General features: G+C 37.6%; 1 protein-coding gene across 2 annotated transcripts in view; it reads left to right on the top strand.

Annotated features, from left to right (window-relative positions):
- Positions 1 to 16,031, top strand: part of ECT2 (epithelial cell transforming 2) — a 29,779-nt gene extending 13,748 nt beyond the window's left edge. Inside the window, exons 14-24 of one of the 2 annotated variants that reach the window (XM_009562464.2) lie at positions 623 to 691; positions 1,684 to 1,794; positions 2,787 to 2,883; positions 3,596 to 3,677; positions 4,577 to 4,655; positions 4,841 to 4,960; positions 6,288 to 6,426; positions 7,851 to 8,005; positions 9,948 to 10,055; positions 11,130 to 11,276; positions 14,496 to 16,031. In XM_009562464.2, the coding sequence (XP_009560759.2) occupies positions 623 to 691; positions 1,684 to 1,794; positions 2,787 to 2,883; positions 3,596 to 3,677; positions 4,577 to 4,655; positions 4,841 to 4,960; positions 6,288 to 6,426; positions 7,851 to 8,005; positions 9,948 to 10,055; positions 11,130 to 11,276; positions 14,496 to 14,585 (1,197 nt within the window). In that variant the 3' untranslated portion in view covers positions 14,586 to 16,031. The other variant, XM_054074866.1, reaches the window with a different exon arrangement.

Here is a 16,031-nt window from a genome sequence, read left to right as displayed (position 1 = left end):
TTAGCATAACGATGAGAGAGTGGCAGCAACAAACTAATATTAATAATGAGTCCTCTTCCCTTAAGGTGAATTCTGAACGCTCAGCAGTGCCCTCTTGTCCCTGTTATTAGCTGACAGTGAATAAGCTTGATCCTTATCAAGCTGATACAGGCTTAACAGCTCGGTCTCAATTTCCTTGACACCCTGGTAGAGCAAGTGAGGGAAATCTATTCGAGTTCTATTTCAATCCTATCTTATGGGCTTAAGAGTCTGGTATTAATTGTGCACTCTTAATTAGAATTGGTTCAACTGTCTTCTGTGTGTACTTTTTAAGTAATCATTTGGGATATGTTCTGTAGTGTGTTGGACACAGTGATGTCATCATGTTGCAGAGTTGGCTAATGCTGATACACTGCTAGGCTCTGCTTGCATTGATTCAAAGCTATATATATGGTAAGCCAGATGTCTCTTGCTTTCAGCTCTTGGTAGACTGAAGGGCCTTGATGTGAAACTGTACAGTCTCTAGAATCATTGTTTTTGTCAGCATAGAAACACACATCTAATTCTGTGTTTGGCAGAACACTGATCCCACGTTAGAGCTTCATGCAATTCATTCTCATCTTATTCCCTTCGTGTTTTCTAGGAGGACTTGGAAGAGCTTATGATTAATTGGACTGAAAACAAAAGTATTGGTGATATCTTTCTTAAATATGTAAGTTTGTTTCTTTTTTTTATGCGTTAGACCAATTATGTGGTATTATCTTGCTTAACAAATAATTTATTGGTAGGAGCTACAAATACAAGCAAAGCTCTACTGAGTGAGGAAGAACTCAGTAGAGTATTTGTATTTTCTGTTTAAACTTTTCAGTTGAGTTAGATGATATATGATACTTTGTATAGGTACCCCACATCAAGTTTAAGTGTATGACTGTCCATTTGTACGAGGGGGTAAAACTCCAAGTAGATGTAGTTGGAGAACTGTAATTTGCAACACTACAGACGTGTAGTGTTGGCTTTTACTTGGACATTAAAAGGGGCTCTTCCTGTTAGCTTAGCTACCTGCTGCCTCTGATCAATAGCAAATACCTGGGAAAATAACTTTTCATGGAAATATTTTGTGTTCTTCCTTCAAAACTTGAAATATGTAAATAAATAAGGACTCCTTATTTTTCCAAGTGCTGAACGTGCAGAACAGGAAAGCTAGGTCTGGGACTGCAATGCTTTTTAACATAAGTAGTCTGTAAGTATCTTGTGCTTTTGCTGACCTGGTCATTTTGAGGCTAATAGTGTTTAGCATTCAAAAGTTTTCAGTCTGAGGTATTGCTTTTGGTGGTTTAATGTCTTTTAAAGGTGACTGCAGTAACTGGAGTAAATACCTGTTTGGAACTTCCATGATTCTCACCAAAAGCATCTTACTAGGTGGGAATCTGCCTTCTACTTCAGCTGCTCAGCAGCTTTTAAGATTTTCAAGTGTATTTCATGTTTCTGTGAGCAGTCTGCATGTGATCAGCAGCCTTAAATCTTGGGCATCTGGAATACAGACATATCTTCACTTGTTCTGTGAACATGCATGGGTTTGACATGGTTTTTATTATTATTTATTTAAATGTGCCTTTGAACAGCTTTGTATGGCTCAGGGCATGTGAACATATGTATAATGCTATATAGTATATAAAGCAGAGCTGTAACAATTCTTTCTTTCAGTCAAAAGACTTGTTGAAAACCTACCCTCCATTTGTGAATTTCTTTGAAATGAGCAAGGAAACTATTACTAGATGTGAAAAACAGAAGCCAAGGTTTCATGCGTTCCTAAAGGTAAGTCTGCAGAACTAAATGTTTGGGTAGAACATGAAGACCATTTACCGAGTAAGCTACTTAATGCAGTAGATGGAAGAATGGGGAACTTTAGAAGCTTGGAGGAATGTGAACACAGACAGAAATAGGAAGGATTTGTGCTTCAATCACTCAAGCTGTGCATAAGACTCTTAAAGAGGTTCAGGTTCTTCTGCTGTTGTACAGCTTTCTAAGTTTTTTGATTATATGCATTTGTTGCTGGAAAAAGTGCATTCTGATTGCTTTCTCCCAAATGTATCTTCTCTTATCTGTAAAGATAACTAGAGCTGCTGCTTTTTATTGGTCCCCCTCCCTGTGTTAAAAAAAAACCCATTATTTCTGAAATAGCTTTTAACTAGCTTTCAATAGCTGTGACGTTCCAGGGAGGTGGAATCTCTCAGCATTCTTGAGCATAATGAACAGGAGCATAAAAGTGGAGATTTAAAAGGACGATCATCTTAAAAGAAAGACTATCTGAAAATGAGTTTTGAAACTCGAGTTTTCAGATAAAGGTATATGGTTAATAGTGCAGCGGAGCTTTAACTTCTGTATCCAGCAAGTGTCTCAAATAGTGGAGTAATCAAACTGGCATATTTCAGCTCATGTTTTCTTAGGTACCAGGAATGACATCTAGGTATTGAGATCTAAAAGATGGGGAAATTAATAGGAGAATGGGCCATTCCCTGTCCAACTCCGCACTAGCATCTGAAACAAGGACTCAGGGATTGATAACATGAATAGCTTAAAACTAGACTTCTGAGAACATAAATCGTGTGGTAAATATTGTGCAGATTTGAATATAATATAGTTTTTAACATGATCTGTTAATGACTGATTGTGGTAAATGATTTTTAAACTCTTATTGCAATGCTAGTTTCAAGGAATACGGTTTTTCTTCTAGTGCCTGATTTTTTTTTTGTGTGTGTGCTTAAAAAAACAAGAATTATTTCCTTTCTGCACTTTCTTTTCCCCAGATAAACCAAGCGAAACCTGAATGCGGTCGCCAAAGCCTAGCTGAACTTCTTATCCGTCCTGTTCAAAGGCTGCCTAGTGTTGCTCTACTACTCAATGGTAATCTAGTGATTTATTTTTTTTCTTAGTTAGTGAAGGCATTAAATCCAAGATAAGGTCTTTTTTGTCATAATTAGCAACAGCTTTTCTCATATGAAACAAGCCTGATTCTGGGACTTAATCATGTTTTATGGCAGTTAGCAAGACCGATCACTGAAGAAAGCATACTTCTGGCTAAATTTCACTTTTTTTTATATTTGTCAACAGGATACAGGTAGAGGAAAACTTTGCTCTGACAACAATTTGTCTCTTCAAATACAAATATAATTGAGATTCAAATGCAGCTAGCATAAACTAAACAGCAATTCATATTGACAGAGTTTACAACTTCGTATGTTTCACCTGGTATCAACCACTTTCTCTAATAATGATTAAGTTAATAAAAATAGTAATTAAAAAAATCACCCCCCCTTTACTTCGGTTGGAAAAAGACTTGTATGCTTGTCTGCAATTATACAAAACAAGCACATGATCTTGTTGATTTTAGGGTAGTCTGAGGGGTTTGTTTTGTATCGTAGGTGGTTATTTTTTCTTAATGATGTGCACAGACAATTGCTGCTCAGCCTACTTATCCAACTTAACCAAGGCTTTTTGGACTCCAGGATAGCTGTGCTTTCTTCAGTCATCTTATTTGATTTACAGTTTAAACTTGAATTATTAACATTTTTTTCCTCAGGCACTTGTAATGTGTGTTTTCACTTTTTTATTATAGATATTAAGAAGCATACAGCAGAAGAGAACCCAGATAAAATAATTCTAGAGAGAGCTATTGAATCATTAAAGGAAGTGATGACGTAAGTGACACTTGTTCTATGAAACCTGCTGTTTTATATTTGGATCTCTGTTCCTTCTAAACTGCTCTTACCCTGGTATTGTTGTAACTCTAATCTCCAGGTATACATAATTGTATGTGGTCGTCAGTCTCCCTTTGGCCACTGTTGTTACTTTGGCATTTGTGCCAGAGCTCTTGAAGGAGTTTGTGATATTATTTCACAGCACTTCTACCTGATCCTCTGCCGACTCCCTGCCTCAGCATGAAGCTGAACCTCCAGAGTCCTCTGTTCGGTTCCAACTCTATTTCTATCAATTCCCTCTAAAATGGAAGTATCTTGTCTTTTAATTTTCTATAGATATATCCATTGAAAGGACATGCTATTGGTAGAGGATTAGTTTCTCTTCCTGTATTAGCTATTCTTGGCACTGTTTCATGAGTTAATTAGATTAAAGTTGAAGCTGTTTAGATTAAGTCTTACCTTTTTTCAAGTGCAGTGTATGCCTCCAGTAAGACAACTGCCTGTATTAATTGGGTAAATGTTTGTCTCATTTTAACAAATTTTAAATTGTAATTCTTGTGTTTGCTTCTTGGTGAGCTGCTGTCTTAAGTTGCGGGGGGGGGGGATAAATTGCAGACTGTAAAGAACTATACTGGATTGGTCTCCAGTTAATCTTATCGGGCGGGTGAGTGGAATGATATTAATTGAATGGTGTGTCAACCACTGATAATACAAGAATATTGTTTGAGATTTGAGGTTTCTTATGTGCTTAGCATATGGTATTTGGATACTTCAGTGAGCAAGTGTGGTTGATTTTATATTTTCCAGTGCTGCTGTGTAAACAATAACTCTGAATGCTTAGCTTAATTTTCATTTATTGTTGCTTGATTTTGAAGATAAATATAACGTGCTTCTTTCAGACATATAAATGAAGACAAAAGAAAAACAGAGGCACAAAGGCAGTTCTTTGATGTTGTTTATGAAGTTGATGGCTGTCCAGTAAGTAATTCCTCTGAAGCTGCAGACTTCTAAAATGACTGTGCACTTGTTTGCTACCTCTTGCAAAAGTATGTGAGGTTAAAACGCAGTGGTGCTAGTTTAAATGGATTTCTAGTATTTAGTTGTAATCAAGCAGTAATCCAGCCCTTGAACTAAATGCTTAATGAGCTTCTTGCTTCTGTTAGGCCAATCTCTTGTCCTCTCACCGAAGCTTAGTTCAGCGTTTGGAAACTATAGCGCTTGGCGATGACCTCTGTGACAGGGGAGAACAGGTCACACTCTTCCTGTTTAATGATTGCCTAGAGGTAAGTTGCCTATCTAAGAACATCTCAAACTGGATTATAAAAGGCATAACACTACTGATGAATAAACAAGTAAAATTTAAAAACTTTGAAGTAGAATTCCAAGTCACAGAAAGCTGACAGTTCAACACATGCTGATGTTGGCATTCAATTAGCTATTATATAAGCCAACAGAAGCAGCTAGTAAATTCTGTATGGTTGAGAGGTGTTAATATAGCCTTTAATGCCTTGAGCAAAATTTTTGGAGGACCTTAATCTGTTAAGAAATGAATGTTTATCTGAATATCACTGAGTAGTGCCAATGGATGAAAGTGCTAGAGTCCTTGGCTCAGCAAGATGTTAGTCCTTTTTAAGTTTAGTCATATTTAATGTGAGTAAATAGTGGGCCTCTGGGGCAGGTCTGCTTGTGCTTAGGCTACAAAAAAAAAAAAAACCACATATTAAATAAATGCCTTAGGCTAACACTATGTTAGGAAAACTAGGAGGGAAAAGTAATCTAACTGAGTCTGGAGACTTATGTGGAGAAAATGAGATTGCAAAGGACACTTTATGAAAGTATTTGCAACTGCGTACAGCAATAAAGAACAGTGTCTTCATGGAAGACCAACTCTAAAATCAGCAATTAGTTCTGTCTTAAGCACCACTTTAACACAAAACCCTATTGTAACTGCTGATGAACTCTTCATGGGAGTCAAGTTGACTCAGCTTCAGCACTTGTAAAGGAAGGAAAGGAAAATGAAAACACTTTTAATAGAGCATTTATACTTTTCTCTTATACAAGATACAAGCAACTGAAGATGTCTTTCTTGGAAACCAAGTAAAAAAGCTGTGTATTAATGTAAACTAAAACTGGAGTGACCAACTGCTGTTGTAAAACCAACTTGATGGCTGCATACACAAGCAACAGGAAGTGACATTTCTAGGAAGAGACACCATGGCCTAAGTTGGTACATGTATATAGACTGTGTTTTCTGTTTAAATCTAGACTACCTTGTGGTAGACTTCAAAGGGCCCTTGCTTGTTCTGCAGGGTAGATAGAATTGAGGTCTGTAATACAAGATCATAGTTTTTTTTTTAAATTATTTTTGAGGTGAGTGTATCGCTGCTAAGTAACAAGTATTGCTGGGCGACTCGAAGTGTTGAGAGTGAATAGTAGGATAATTGAATTCCTTAAAGATTTATGTGGTAGAACAAGTAAATACTCTAGAACATTTTTCTGTAGCAAGGCTTTCTGTACCTTCCTATATGCTAGAAGGTGAAAAAACAGAAGAGAAACAAAACAATGGCAATAGACTTAATTTTAACCTGTTTGTTTTCTATTTAACTGCAGATTGCAAGGAAACGGCATAAAGTTATCGGTGCTTTCAAGAGTCCACATGGCCACACAAGGCCTCCTGCATCTCTTAAGCATGTTGTTCTCATGCCTCTGTCCCAGATTAGGAAAGTCCTAGACATCAGGGAAACAGAAGGTCTGTATGTTTGTGCTGTGATAGCTAATGGAAACTGTGGTTCAGAGTATAAAGGATGATGGTCTGCTGTCATGGGATAGAAGGCTAAAATATATTTGTGTGGTATGTTAGGTATGTGACTACTGTAAGCTGCTGCGTGAGCTTGAGAAGTCCTTGCATTGACACCTTTTGGCTTTTCAAGAATCACTGCAGAATGCTGAATTTGGCAGAACTGTTAGATGGGATTAGCATAAGCCAACCAAAAGGCAGCGTGAGTTCAACAGAGGAGTACACTTGACAGCTCTGGATTTACAAAGCAAAACCTGAAAAATCAAACTTCAGTCCAGAGCGTTAGACTGACCAGAGACATAAGCTGTTGCTGTGAAACCAGATCTTCACTTAACTGGTGACAGTGACACTCGAGAGGAGCTGTGCCCAGCATCTTAAAAGAAAGATTTAGGTAACTTAATTTCAGTGTCTGCTTTGCCAAACTGAGACTGTAGGGGTTTCGTGGAAGTAACGCATCACTACAGCAGAACTGATGCTACAATACTGTTCTAGCCTTGATAGTGACTTCTAAAGGAGTCTAGTCAGACTAGTTTCTAGGTCTATACACTAGAAAGACACATTTGATATTTCACTGTAGGTGTGCACATCAAACCTGTTCTGCTTTTTGTTCTCTGAAGCACCTGAACATAGAAACCTAATAAAAAATAAAAATGGCAAAGAGGGTAGGTAGTAAATGTGATGCCTACTTGTGTTTATAAAAGGTACTTTAGGGTTTCTCTTTTAAAATCTCTTTATATTACTGTGTAACACTTAAGTTTACTTTGGGACTTGGGTGATGGGAACATACTACTTAATATTTTTTAAGAACTTAAGTATGCAAATCTTGGGAGAAGTTGGCTACTCTCCTTTATATACCGTCTTATAGGGCTGCTTTTCTGAATAGGCAATCAGTTTTTTCTCTCTGTTGTGTTCAGTGCACCTCAACTGTGTCTACTATAAAGGACTATCAGCAGTGGATTAGTCTTCTATTATCAAGTGAGAAATCTTTGTCAAGTTAAAACAGTAAAACTATTTAACTTGACAGTTTTAACGTGTCTTGTATACTGCTGATGTCTTGTTTTTTCCTGGTTTGTGAAAGAGGGTAAATGTTGTTTTTCTTTGTTCTCTGTTGATAAAGAAATGATCTGTCCAATATTTTGTGAGTTAGAGAATGAAACATTTGCGATTATATTCAGTAAAAACTGGCTAGTCTGTAGACTGGTATGCAGATTGAGTAAACCACTGTTGCATGAACAGCTGATTGCAGCCCCTTGATGAAGGACGCAGACAGAACTCAGTGCTCTTGCAATTCTTTTGAAGCTTTCCCCCCTGAATTACATGAAAGATGATTATTATTTTTCTTAACCTCTTGCCTCTTTTTTTCAAATAAACTGTAGATTGCCATAAAGCTTTTGCTCTAGTTGTGCGGCCACCTACAGAACTCAACAACAAGCTACTCAGTTTCCAGATGACAACTGAAGAGCCTCCTAAAGAAGATTGGTTGAAGATGTTGTGTCGGCACGTGGCTAACACTATTTGTAAAGCAGATGCAGTAAGTGCTCTGAAACCATATTGCTGATTGTGAATATTTCCCTTTTTGACTTGAAGCACAAGAAGCTAAAAAAACTTTTTAATAGTGGATATGCTTGAGGTGAAGTAGAGCAGAAAACATTTGTGCCAGCAAATCTGCTAGTCAGTGTTTAAAAGGTGGAAAAGGAAACAGCCTGGAAGTTAACTTCTACAGAAGCTAATAAGTACTTGAAAATCAAGAATCATGCCCTTCCCCCACCACAAATTACTTATAAATAATTTAAACTCTGCACTGCAGTACTTCAGTAGGGCAGGTCTCAACAGAATTGTCTTAAGCTTATTTCACAGCTTTGTTTCAATTTACAATCTCTAGCATTACAAATCATATGGTTCGGTTTAACTCTGTGTTAGGCTGAATTTCTTGTTCTACACCTTACCTGCGTGGTTACCGTAATATAAGAGACATGAAGCATCTTCCTCCTATAGGCAGAAGCCTAGAACATTAAAATAAGGAAATAAAGACAACAAAGAAGTAAAAGAGGCACAGACCTTCTTAGTTTTAAGTTTTGTGGGCTTTCTGCAACCAGAAAGCTACCTGATTGAAGAGTAGATCCCCTTCAATTAGGGCAAGACACTTTCCCTTACGGTTTAATTATGTAAGGCTGTATGCATATAAGTCGTACAAATTTGCTGAAAATATTTGCAGTGCATATTGCTGAAACAACTTGCACTTAAGCTAGGGATGTTTTATGTTCTGCATTGTACTCTTACTGTATGCTGTTCAGTTGTCTGTTTTTTAAAGACTTTTTTCAGGAGAGATAGTTAAGTAATCAAAAGAGCGTCTTAGTTTTATTTTGTTTGGCTTGTCATCTAGGGAATTATGAATAAGAAACTTGGCTCTGTGCTTTTCCTTCGGAGTAGGAAAAGTACTGATTGCGAAGTGTTAATTTACACTAATGTGTCTGTCGCCTATCCTCAGTCTCTTGGTTGTGTCACATATAACACCAATGGATGGAAAAAGATTGGGTTTTTTTATTAGAAATTAAATCTTTGTGTAATAAATGTATCATTCCCTTTTGCCCCAGGACATTCAGAATCCATACGCTGACAAATTGTAACCTACTATGCCAAACCCCACGAGTTAAAATTTCTGTAACTACTGCTTTGTACCAACTATATGATACTATTTTCTTGCTGATTTAAATGTCAAACTGAGCTTCGATCTAAGTACACTTCCCCTTTTCCGTGGTTTTCAACACTTCTACGGCATCATACGAGGATGAGCTATAGTTCACTTTGCCACACGGTGGCAGTAAAAGCTTTAACTGCTGCTAGGAATAGCCTTACTGCTTGCTGCCTGGTGTCCTTGTGATTTTTGTTTCCAAAACTTTTTTTATGTAAACTGTCTTTTCTCAAAATAAAACCCCAGAACAAGAGCAAAAAAATCCCCAGAAACTTGCCACTTCTGTGTGCCCCTTCCTCCCCCCCAAGTTATGTAAGTAGCAAGTGAGAGGTTGCTTTGCACATGCTAGAGTTTAAGAATGAGATATGAAAAAGAAAAACCCAAACCTTATGGCTCTTCTGAAACATCTATTGAGCTTAAGCTTAAAAGTTTAGTTTTAATCTTTGACAGCTGGAGCTATCAAAATTTTACTTCAGAAAAGTGCTAGATTTGTTAGTGAGGCAAAGGGGTATATGTGTTGTGAAACTCCCCACTCTGCCTTTACTTTGGTCAACCCTGAACTTGAAACTTAATCAAGCAAACCAAATGTAAAACCACCGATGAACTGGTTTCATGAACCAATCGTACCAGCAGTTAGTCTCATGAACTATTACATGAAAGTAAATAGCTGTGTAACTGGAGGAATATAGCAATTAAAACCTCTGAATCTCACTTGTTGAATTAGAGAGTGGTATTTTGATGAGTGCTAATGTTTGACCATTAAGACTATTTTTGTCAATAGGAGAATCTCATTTATACTGCTGATCCTGATTCAGTTGAAGTAAATACTAAAGATATGGACAGTACTCTCAGCAGAGCCTCCAGGGCAATAAAGAAAACATCAAAAAAGGTAAGATATGACAAAGATAGTGCTTTTCAGTGTTTCTGGTGTTTTGTAGTGTTTATAGTAGTGGCAGGAAGAACTTAATCTGAACTAAAACTCTTTAAGTATAAGCTCCTTAAATAAAGAAGGTGGGAAATGTTTGATGTTTTGACTGAGTAGTTTTGGAGTATCTGTGTATAGACTTAAATATTATGGTCATAAGTATTATGTGGTCATTTTTTAGTCTATTATGAAACTTAGTTTAATATTTTGAGTCTTTTAAACAAAAAACCCCAACCTTCAGCTGTTACTGGTTTTGGCATATTGAGTGGTGGTTTAAGGCTGCATGTGATTATCTAAATTCAAGTACCTTTAAAGGTAGGGTGGGCGTAGAGCATAGTGTGCATGTAAAATAGACTCTGAAATAGCAAGGAACTGCTGAATTCTGGTGTCTGCCTGTGTACAGTTACCTTTGTGTATGGCTTAGCTGCTTTCAGCTAATGGACTGAGGAGCTGTGCCCTGTTCCGCCACGACCTGTCTGGGAGGCAGGCAGCAGGGTGTCTGTCTGCTGTTATGTTGTCTGTGCACTGGGTTTGGTTCTGCTGAAGTTAGTGGCACGTGAGAAGGAGTGACAATGATAATGCAAGGAGGAATCTGTTCCCCATTCACGGCAGCCTTGCAGTAGGCTTACTGTGTTCACAATGGTAATACATCTTAGACAAAACTGTAGCAGCTGCTGTAGTTTGGAAGGTGCTAAACACAGCACTGAGAACAACTGAAAGGAGGGGGCCTGACTTTGCAGAACCTAAGGAATGTGGGGAAGCCTAGTCGACTAGACCTTATTTTAACTTCCATTAATCTCTGCCTTCCCTTCTAACCCTAACCCCCCACGTTTTCTTCATATTTGGACAGAGTGAGGAGAGCCAGGGTGATGGGGAGCCTTTAAAGTGAGATCACCTCTTGGGTTTGTGTGTTTGGCTGGTTTTGATACAACCATATTAACATTTGATACATGTCTTACAGCTGTTCAAATCTGAATGGTAGTCTGTATTGTAGAGCATGATTTTTGTCAGTGTGTAACTACTTGTCAAACTCCTCAGGTCACAAGAGCATTTTCTTTCTCAAAAACACCAAAGAGAGCTCTTCGAAGGGCTTTAATGTCACATAGTGCAACAGAAGGAAGAAGTTCCAGTTCAGCTAATGACAGTTATATAGGCAGCCGACTGACTAGTACATCTTCATTAGCGGTAAGTGATTTGATTGTGCAGGCCAAATAAGTAACCTTTTTAAGATCGGTTATTACTCTATATATAGATGTATTATTTTCCGAGCAAGGCTTGTTTAATGAGAAGGCTTACTTGCTGAAAATGCAAAACCGAGATCTGCTGTATGTACTGGAAACCACGACTTGCCTTGTACAATTAAGTTGGGGGACAACCGCCCCCTCTTTTGCCAGAGATGGTATATGTCTCCTTTTCTGAGAGAGTGAGAAACTTCCAATGTACTTGGTTCATGCTTTTGATTTTGGATAATATATATACACAAATATGGTGTGCAGCCCTAAATAGTATGGTGAAATTAATCGGTTGATAGATATCCTGTGAAACAAACTGGGAAGGAAGAGTAGAGAAATATAGATGCTGCAGTCTGAGTGCTTTTAAAAATGTAAGGGGATAATCTTACGTGTTCAAGAAAACTTGGGAAATAATAAAGCTCTACATACTGCAAGTCTTCTGCTATGCGATTTTCTTTTGCTATGTTGGGTCGAACTCAATTTTCTAGTACGCTCTAGTAAAGCAGACTAGATTTGGAGGAATTTTTTTTATCATTCTCACTTTTATTCTAATGTTTTAGTAAATCTATGTGCTGACTAAACATCTACTTTTTAAGTCTGTGGTTTTTAGGACAGAAGGCCAAGAACAGGATTTCCTGTGTATCTTTCTGCTTTTGCCTCATATGTCTGTACCTTAATATAGAGATAATTCAGTAGGTTTGAGTGGCCATTAAATTGTATAACAGAGATATTACCCTGCTCTCCCATCTGAGACAGGCGTGAGAAATATGAATTAATAAGTGAGGAAGTATCACGGTGGACTCCCTTGCTTTAGAGGAAATAAAAATCTACCAGTGTGGCTGTATTCCAGTTCTCTGTAAAGATTTTCTTCCTTCAGCTATGATTGCTCCAACAACTGTTTTAGAATTCTAATATTCTCTCTTCATTTTGATACCACACTGAATCTCAGCTCTCAGGAAAATGCGAGTCATGTACTTTTCTCTTTGTCTGTCTATGCCATACAAAAATACTTTTTTCCAAAAAATGGTAGAAACTTACAGTAGTAAAAATATTTTCCTATTTGAAATTGTAGTTCTTGGACTACTGAGGTAGTAAGCTGCACCTTGGCAGCAGATCATATGTTGTGTGATGTAGTGTGTGGGTTTTTTTTTTAACCAATCCTATGCACCACTGAACTTGCATAAAGCTTTTTTGGTTGATTCATAATGCTGAGGGGAAAAGGGAGGTTTGGGTTCCAGACCCTCAAGCTGGGATACCAGTGTGGCTTTTGAGTAGGAAACTAAAGCTGCAGGAAACCTGTTTGAGTCCGCTGACTCTGTCAAAGCCATTTTTGACGTATAGTTTTATTTAAATAAAATCCCGACCTGTGCTTATGTGGGAACTTTTTGGTGTAGAGAAACTGTAGAGTGAAAATACCAGTAAGGCTTGGATGCCTGTGTTTTTTCTTGTTTGAACTAACTCTTGAACTCCTTCCTATTTATAGTGTGCTCGTTCATCTTCTACGTGCAGCCTAAACGGATCTGTCAAAAGTGGTGTTAATGTTCATCGCTCCAATTCTGTTGATTGGAGCTTGCAAAATTCCAAGCCTCGACCTGTGCTGTGTCCTGGCTCTCCAAATATTCGTCTTTCAAATGTAGAAGAAAAAACGTCTTCCAATTTAGAAAGCTTAAACAGTCATGCCCTGGACAGGTCGTGTCCTATCTGTATTACTACCACCCCTTATGGTGATGCTGGAGATAATAACCAGTGTGGTGCTGAAAAATCCTGTACATCACATACTAAAGCCCAACTCGCATGAAGTGAGAAGAAAATCTTAATTCTTCTAAACCAAGACAGCATGGTACAACTATATAAAACCCTAGGATCCATGAAGTTTTAAATGGTGTTGGGTTTTTATTTGACTTGTTCCAATGCACGGGGTTGCAGTTAACACTCAAGTGTGGTCTAGTTCTATTTCTCATTCTGGATGCGAAGTCGATTCTTTCACAAATCCTCTGAACTTTATTTTTACTGAACTTTTTTTCTTAGTTCATTTCTAAACTATGGAATTACTGCTAGTTTCAATTCGGTTGTCTGAGTGACAGTGTAGCTCACTAGCCAGAGTTTGAGGACTTTAACTTGTTTGCAAGGAAATCTTTGAGCAGCTAATTTTACCTGTTTTTAGGTTTTTTGTTCCCTTGCTTGTAAATAGAAAAAATGTCCTGCATAAAGTACTTTAGAGTCTAATAAGAGCTGCTTTATAAAGAGGAGTTTAGGGTTTAATTTTCAGATGTTGCCAATGACTGCAAATAGAATGCATGCCATAAATAGGCATTAGAGTTTGTAGTGAGGTGGTATATCCTTACCCACTCAAAATATCCCACTTGGAAAGATTCCTCAAGCACGCAGATGCAGCAAGCTGCTGGACTACCAGGGCCTGTGTATATGCTGAAAAGCTTGCCCGTGCTATGAAGAGCAAAAGAAGATCATTTGAGGGGAGCGTCTTCAGGTCTAATGAAAAATGAATATAAAATCTCATCTGATTGAGAGAGGTTAACTTTTCGTACTATGTATTGATGTGCTGGTTTCACCGTAATTTTAAGTCCCATAAGCAGCCTTTTCTGCTGACACTGGGAAAAGTCAGGTTTTGGCCTAGTTTGTGCCCATCCAGGCACAGCTAAAGCAAGCTTTGACAAGTCATACGTATGCCTATTGCCTTCTGTAGCCAAGAAGGCATGTGTTCAATCTGGGGCTCAAAGCTGGTAAGAATACCAAGTGTTACAGTCAGAGGGGAGCTGTGTTTCTCTAAGAGATTGTTGTAACATATTTTGCCTTCAATTTGGAGGGAGATGATTATTGCACAAAGCATTGTGCAAGATATGTGCTAATACTTGGTTAGCAGCTACTCTTCACAAACACGTTCTTGCATTCTGAATCTCTGAAAGCTGGTAAAAAGGAAAGTCCTTCTTGCACATTTTTTAAAATGTATGTTTTCTACACATTTTGGTGCAGTTTAACTTTGCTATTCAAAATCTAGAAATGCTGAATCACTAATTCAAAAGCTACCAATCTTAAGTATCTTCTGTACTGTTACATTCCTTGTAGTGTATACCAACGTTGAGAAGTGACTACTGCATTGTTTGTACTGGCTAATAAATGATTAAATAATAAAATATTTTTTCTTCCTCAATAGGGCATTCCTTCTCCTTCCTTGGTCAGTCTTCCCTCGGCCTTTGAAAACAGGAGTCATACATTAAGTCGATCAACAACTCACTTGATATGAAGCAAGTTGAAAATACAATGCTGTATTGTGACTGACAAGCAGCTGGCTGTTCAAATGACCTGTTACTGACATTAACGGTACCTTAGTCATTAGCACTTAGCAATGATTAGCAAAATGTTAGATAACACTAAGTTAATCACAAGGGGTTTTTAGTTGTATTGAAGCAGATCAGCTAATCAGTAGAATAAGTAATTCAGTCTGCATTCAAGACACAGTATTCCCTTGCCCGAATTTATTTGCTCGCCAACATAATGGAAGTGTTTTCTCCTATGGAAACTTCCCTTTAGGCAATTAACTATTTTGTCAGATTTTGGAATGAAATTCCGCTACTCTGAATGACTATTATGCTTGCCTAATTTCATCAATTGACAGAGCACTCTAATGTTTGAAATGTTGATTTCTTAAATGGAGATGTGTTATGAAGTACCTGACCTTTGAAGTATGACAGTTAACCTGTTGTACAGATTCCAGATATCTTATAAATATAGTTGTTTATAAAGAAGTAGAATTGAGTTTCTGTGATTACGGTCTTTACAGCCTCACTGTAACAGTACGTGTTACATGGATTTATTTGGACAGCAAGTTTAAATTCTATAACTAGCTTTGACCACCAAAAATGGTAATTGTATACTTTGAATTTCTTTGATGTGGAAGTCTGAGGAAAATAATTACACTCCCTTTTAGTAGGGAGTATAGCCCACACTTTCCGCATACTTGGTTAAAGAATCATTATTTAATGCTTGGGATTGTTGGTGTGATATGGAAACTTAAGAGCCTGAATTTGATGTGTCAAATTTCCAGTGTCATACTCCTAAGGCTTTTACCTGGCTTTCTCATGTGCTTGTATCTTCCTTCAAAAGTGATATTCTCATCTTTCATTTCCTCTGAACAGTCAGTATGATGCAATGCTATCTCAGGAACTATCTCTGTATGTATATTTCTGCATTTCATTGATGTTTTAATGGTCTGTCTGCGTTAGCAGGAGTTCTTAACTTCTGGTTTCTTTTTAACTGCCAGTGTCTTGTCTTATGTCTATTTATTAGTGATGCTTCTGATTGTGTCAGACTTAACTGGTTTTTATATCTTTTTACCAGTCCAAGCAATGTAAATAACCTGTTTAAAATACTACTGTTTATGGCTTTGCTAAACATGCTCTTATGAGAGTCTACTTTGTGAAAAGACAGCGTTGTGTTGCGCTCCAGCCTACAACTGTACTTTGCTTAGCTGTATAGCTATTCCTAATAAAGTATACAAGTTGGTAGTCCTGAGTCTGTTGGAACTCCATGCTTTTTTTCCCCCTGAATATATTCACCATTTTCCTCTCTTCCCCTGGATGTATCTGTGGGGTGTGTTGTCCTTATCCATTCAAAATAAATATGTGGTAAATATGCACTGACACTTGAGTAACAAAGTAGCTTGAGGAAATAAACTATTCAATAAATACTA

The sequence above is a fragment of the Cuculus canorus genome, chromosome 9 (assembly GCF_017976375.1).
Source record: "Cuculus canorus isolate bCucCan1 chromosome 9, bCucCan1.pri, whole genome shotgun sequence".
Classification (NCBI taxonomy): domain Eukaryota; kingdom Metazoa; phylum Chordata; class Aves; order Cuculiformes; family Cuculidae; genus Cuculus; species Cuculus canorus.
The sequence above is the reverse complement of the archived record's forward strand: the minus strand, read 5'-3'. Positions and strand labels throughout refer to the sequence as shown.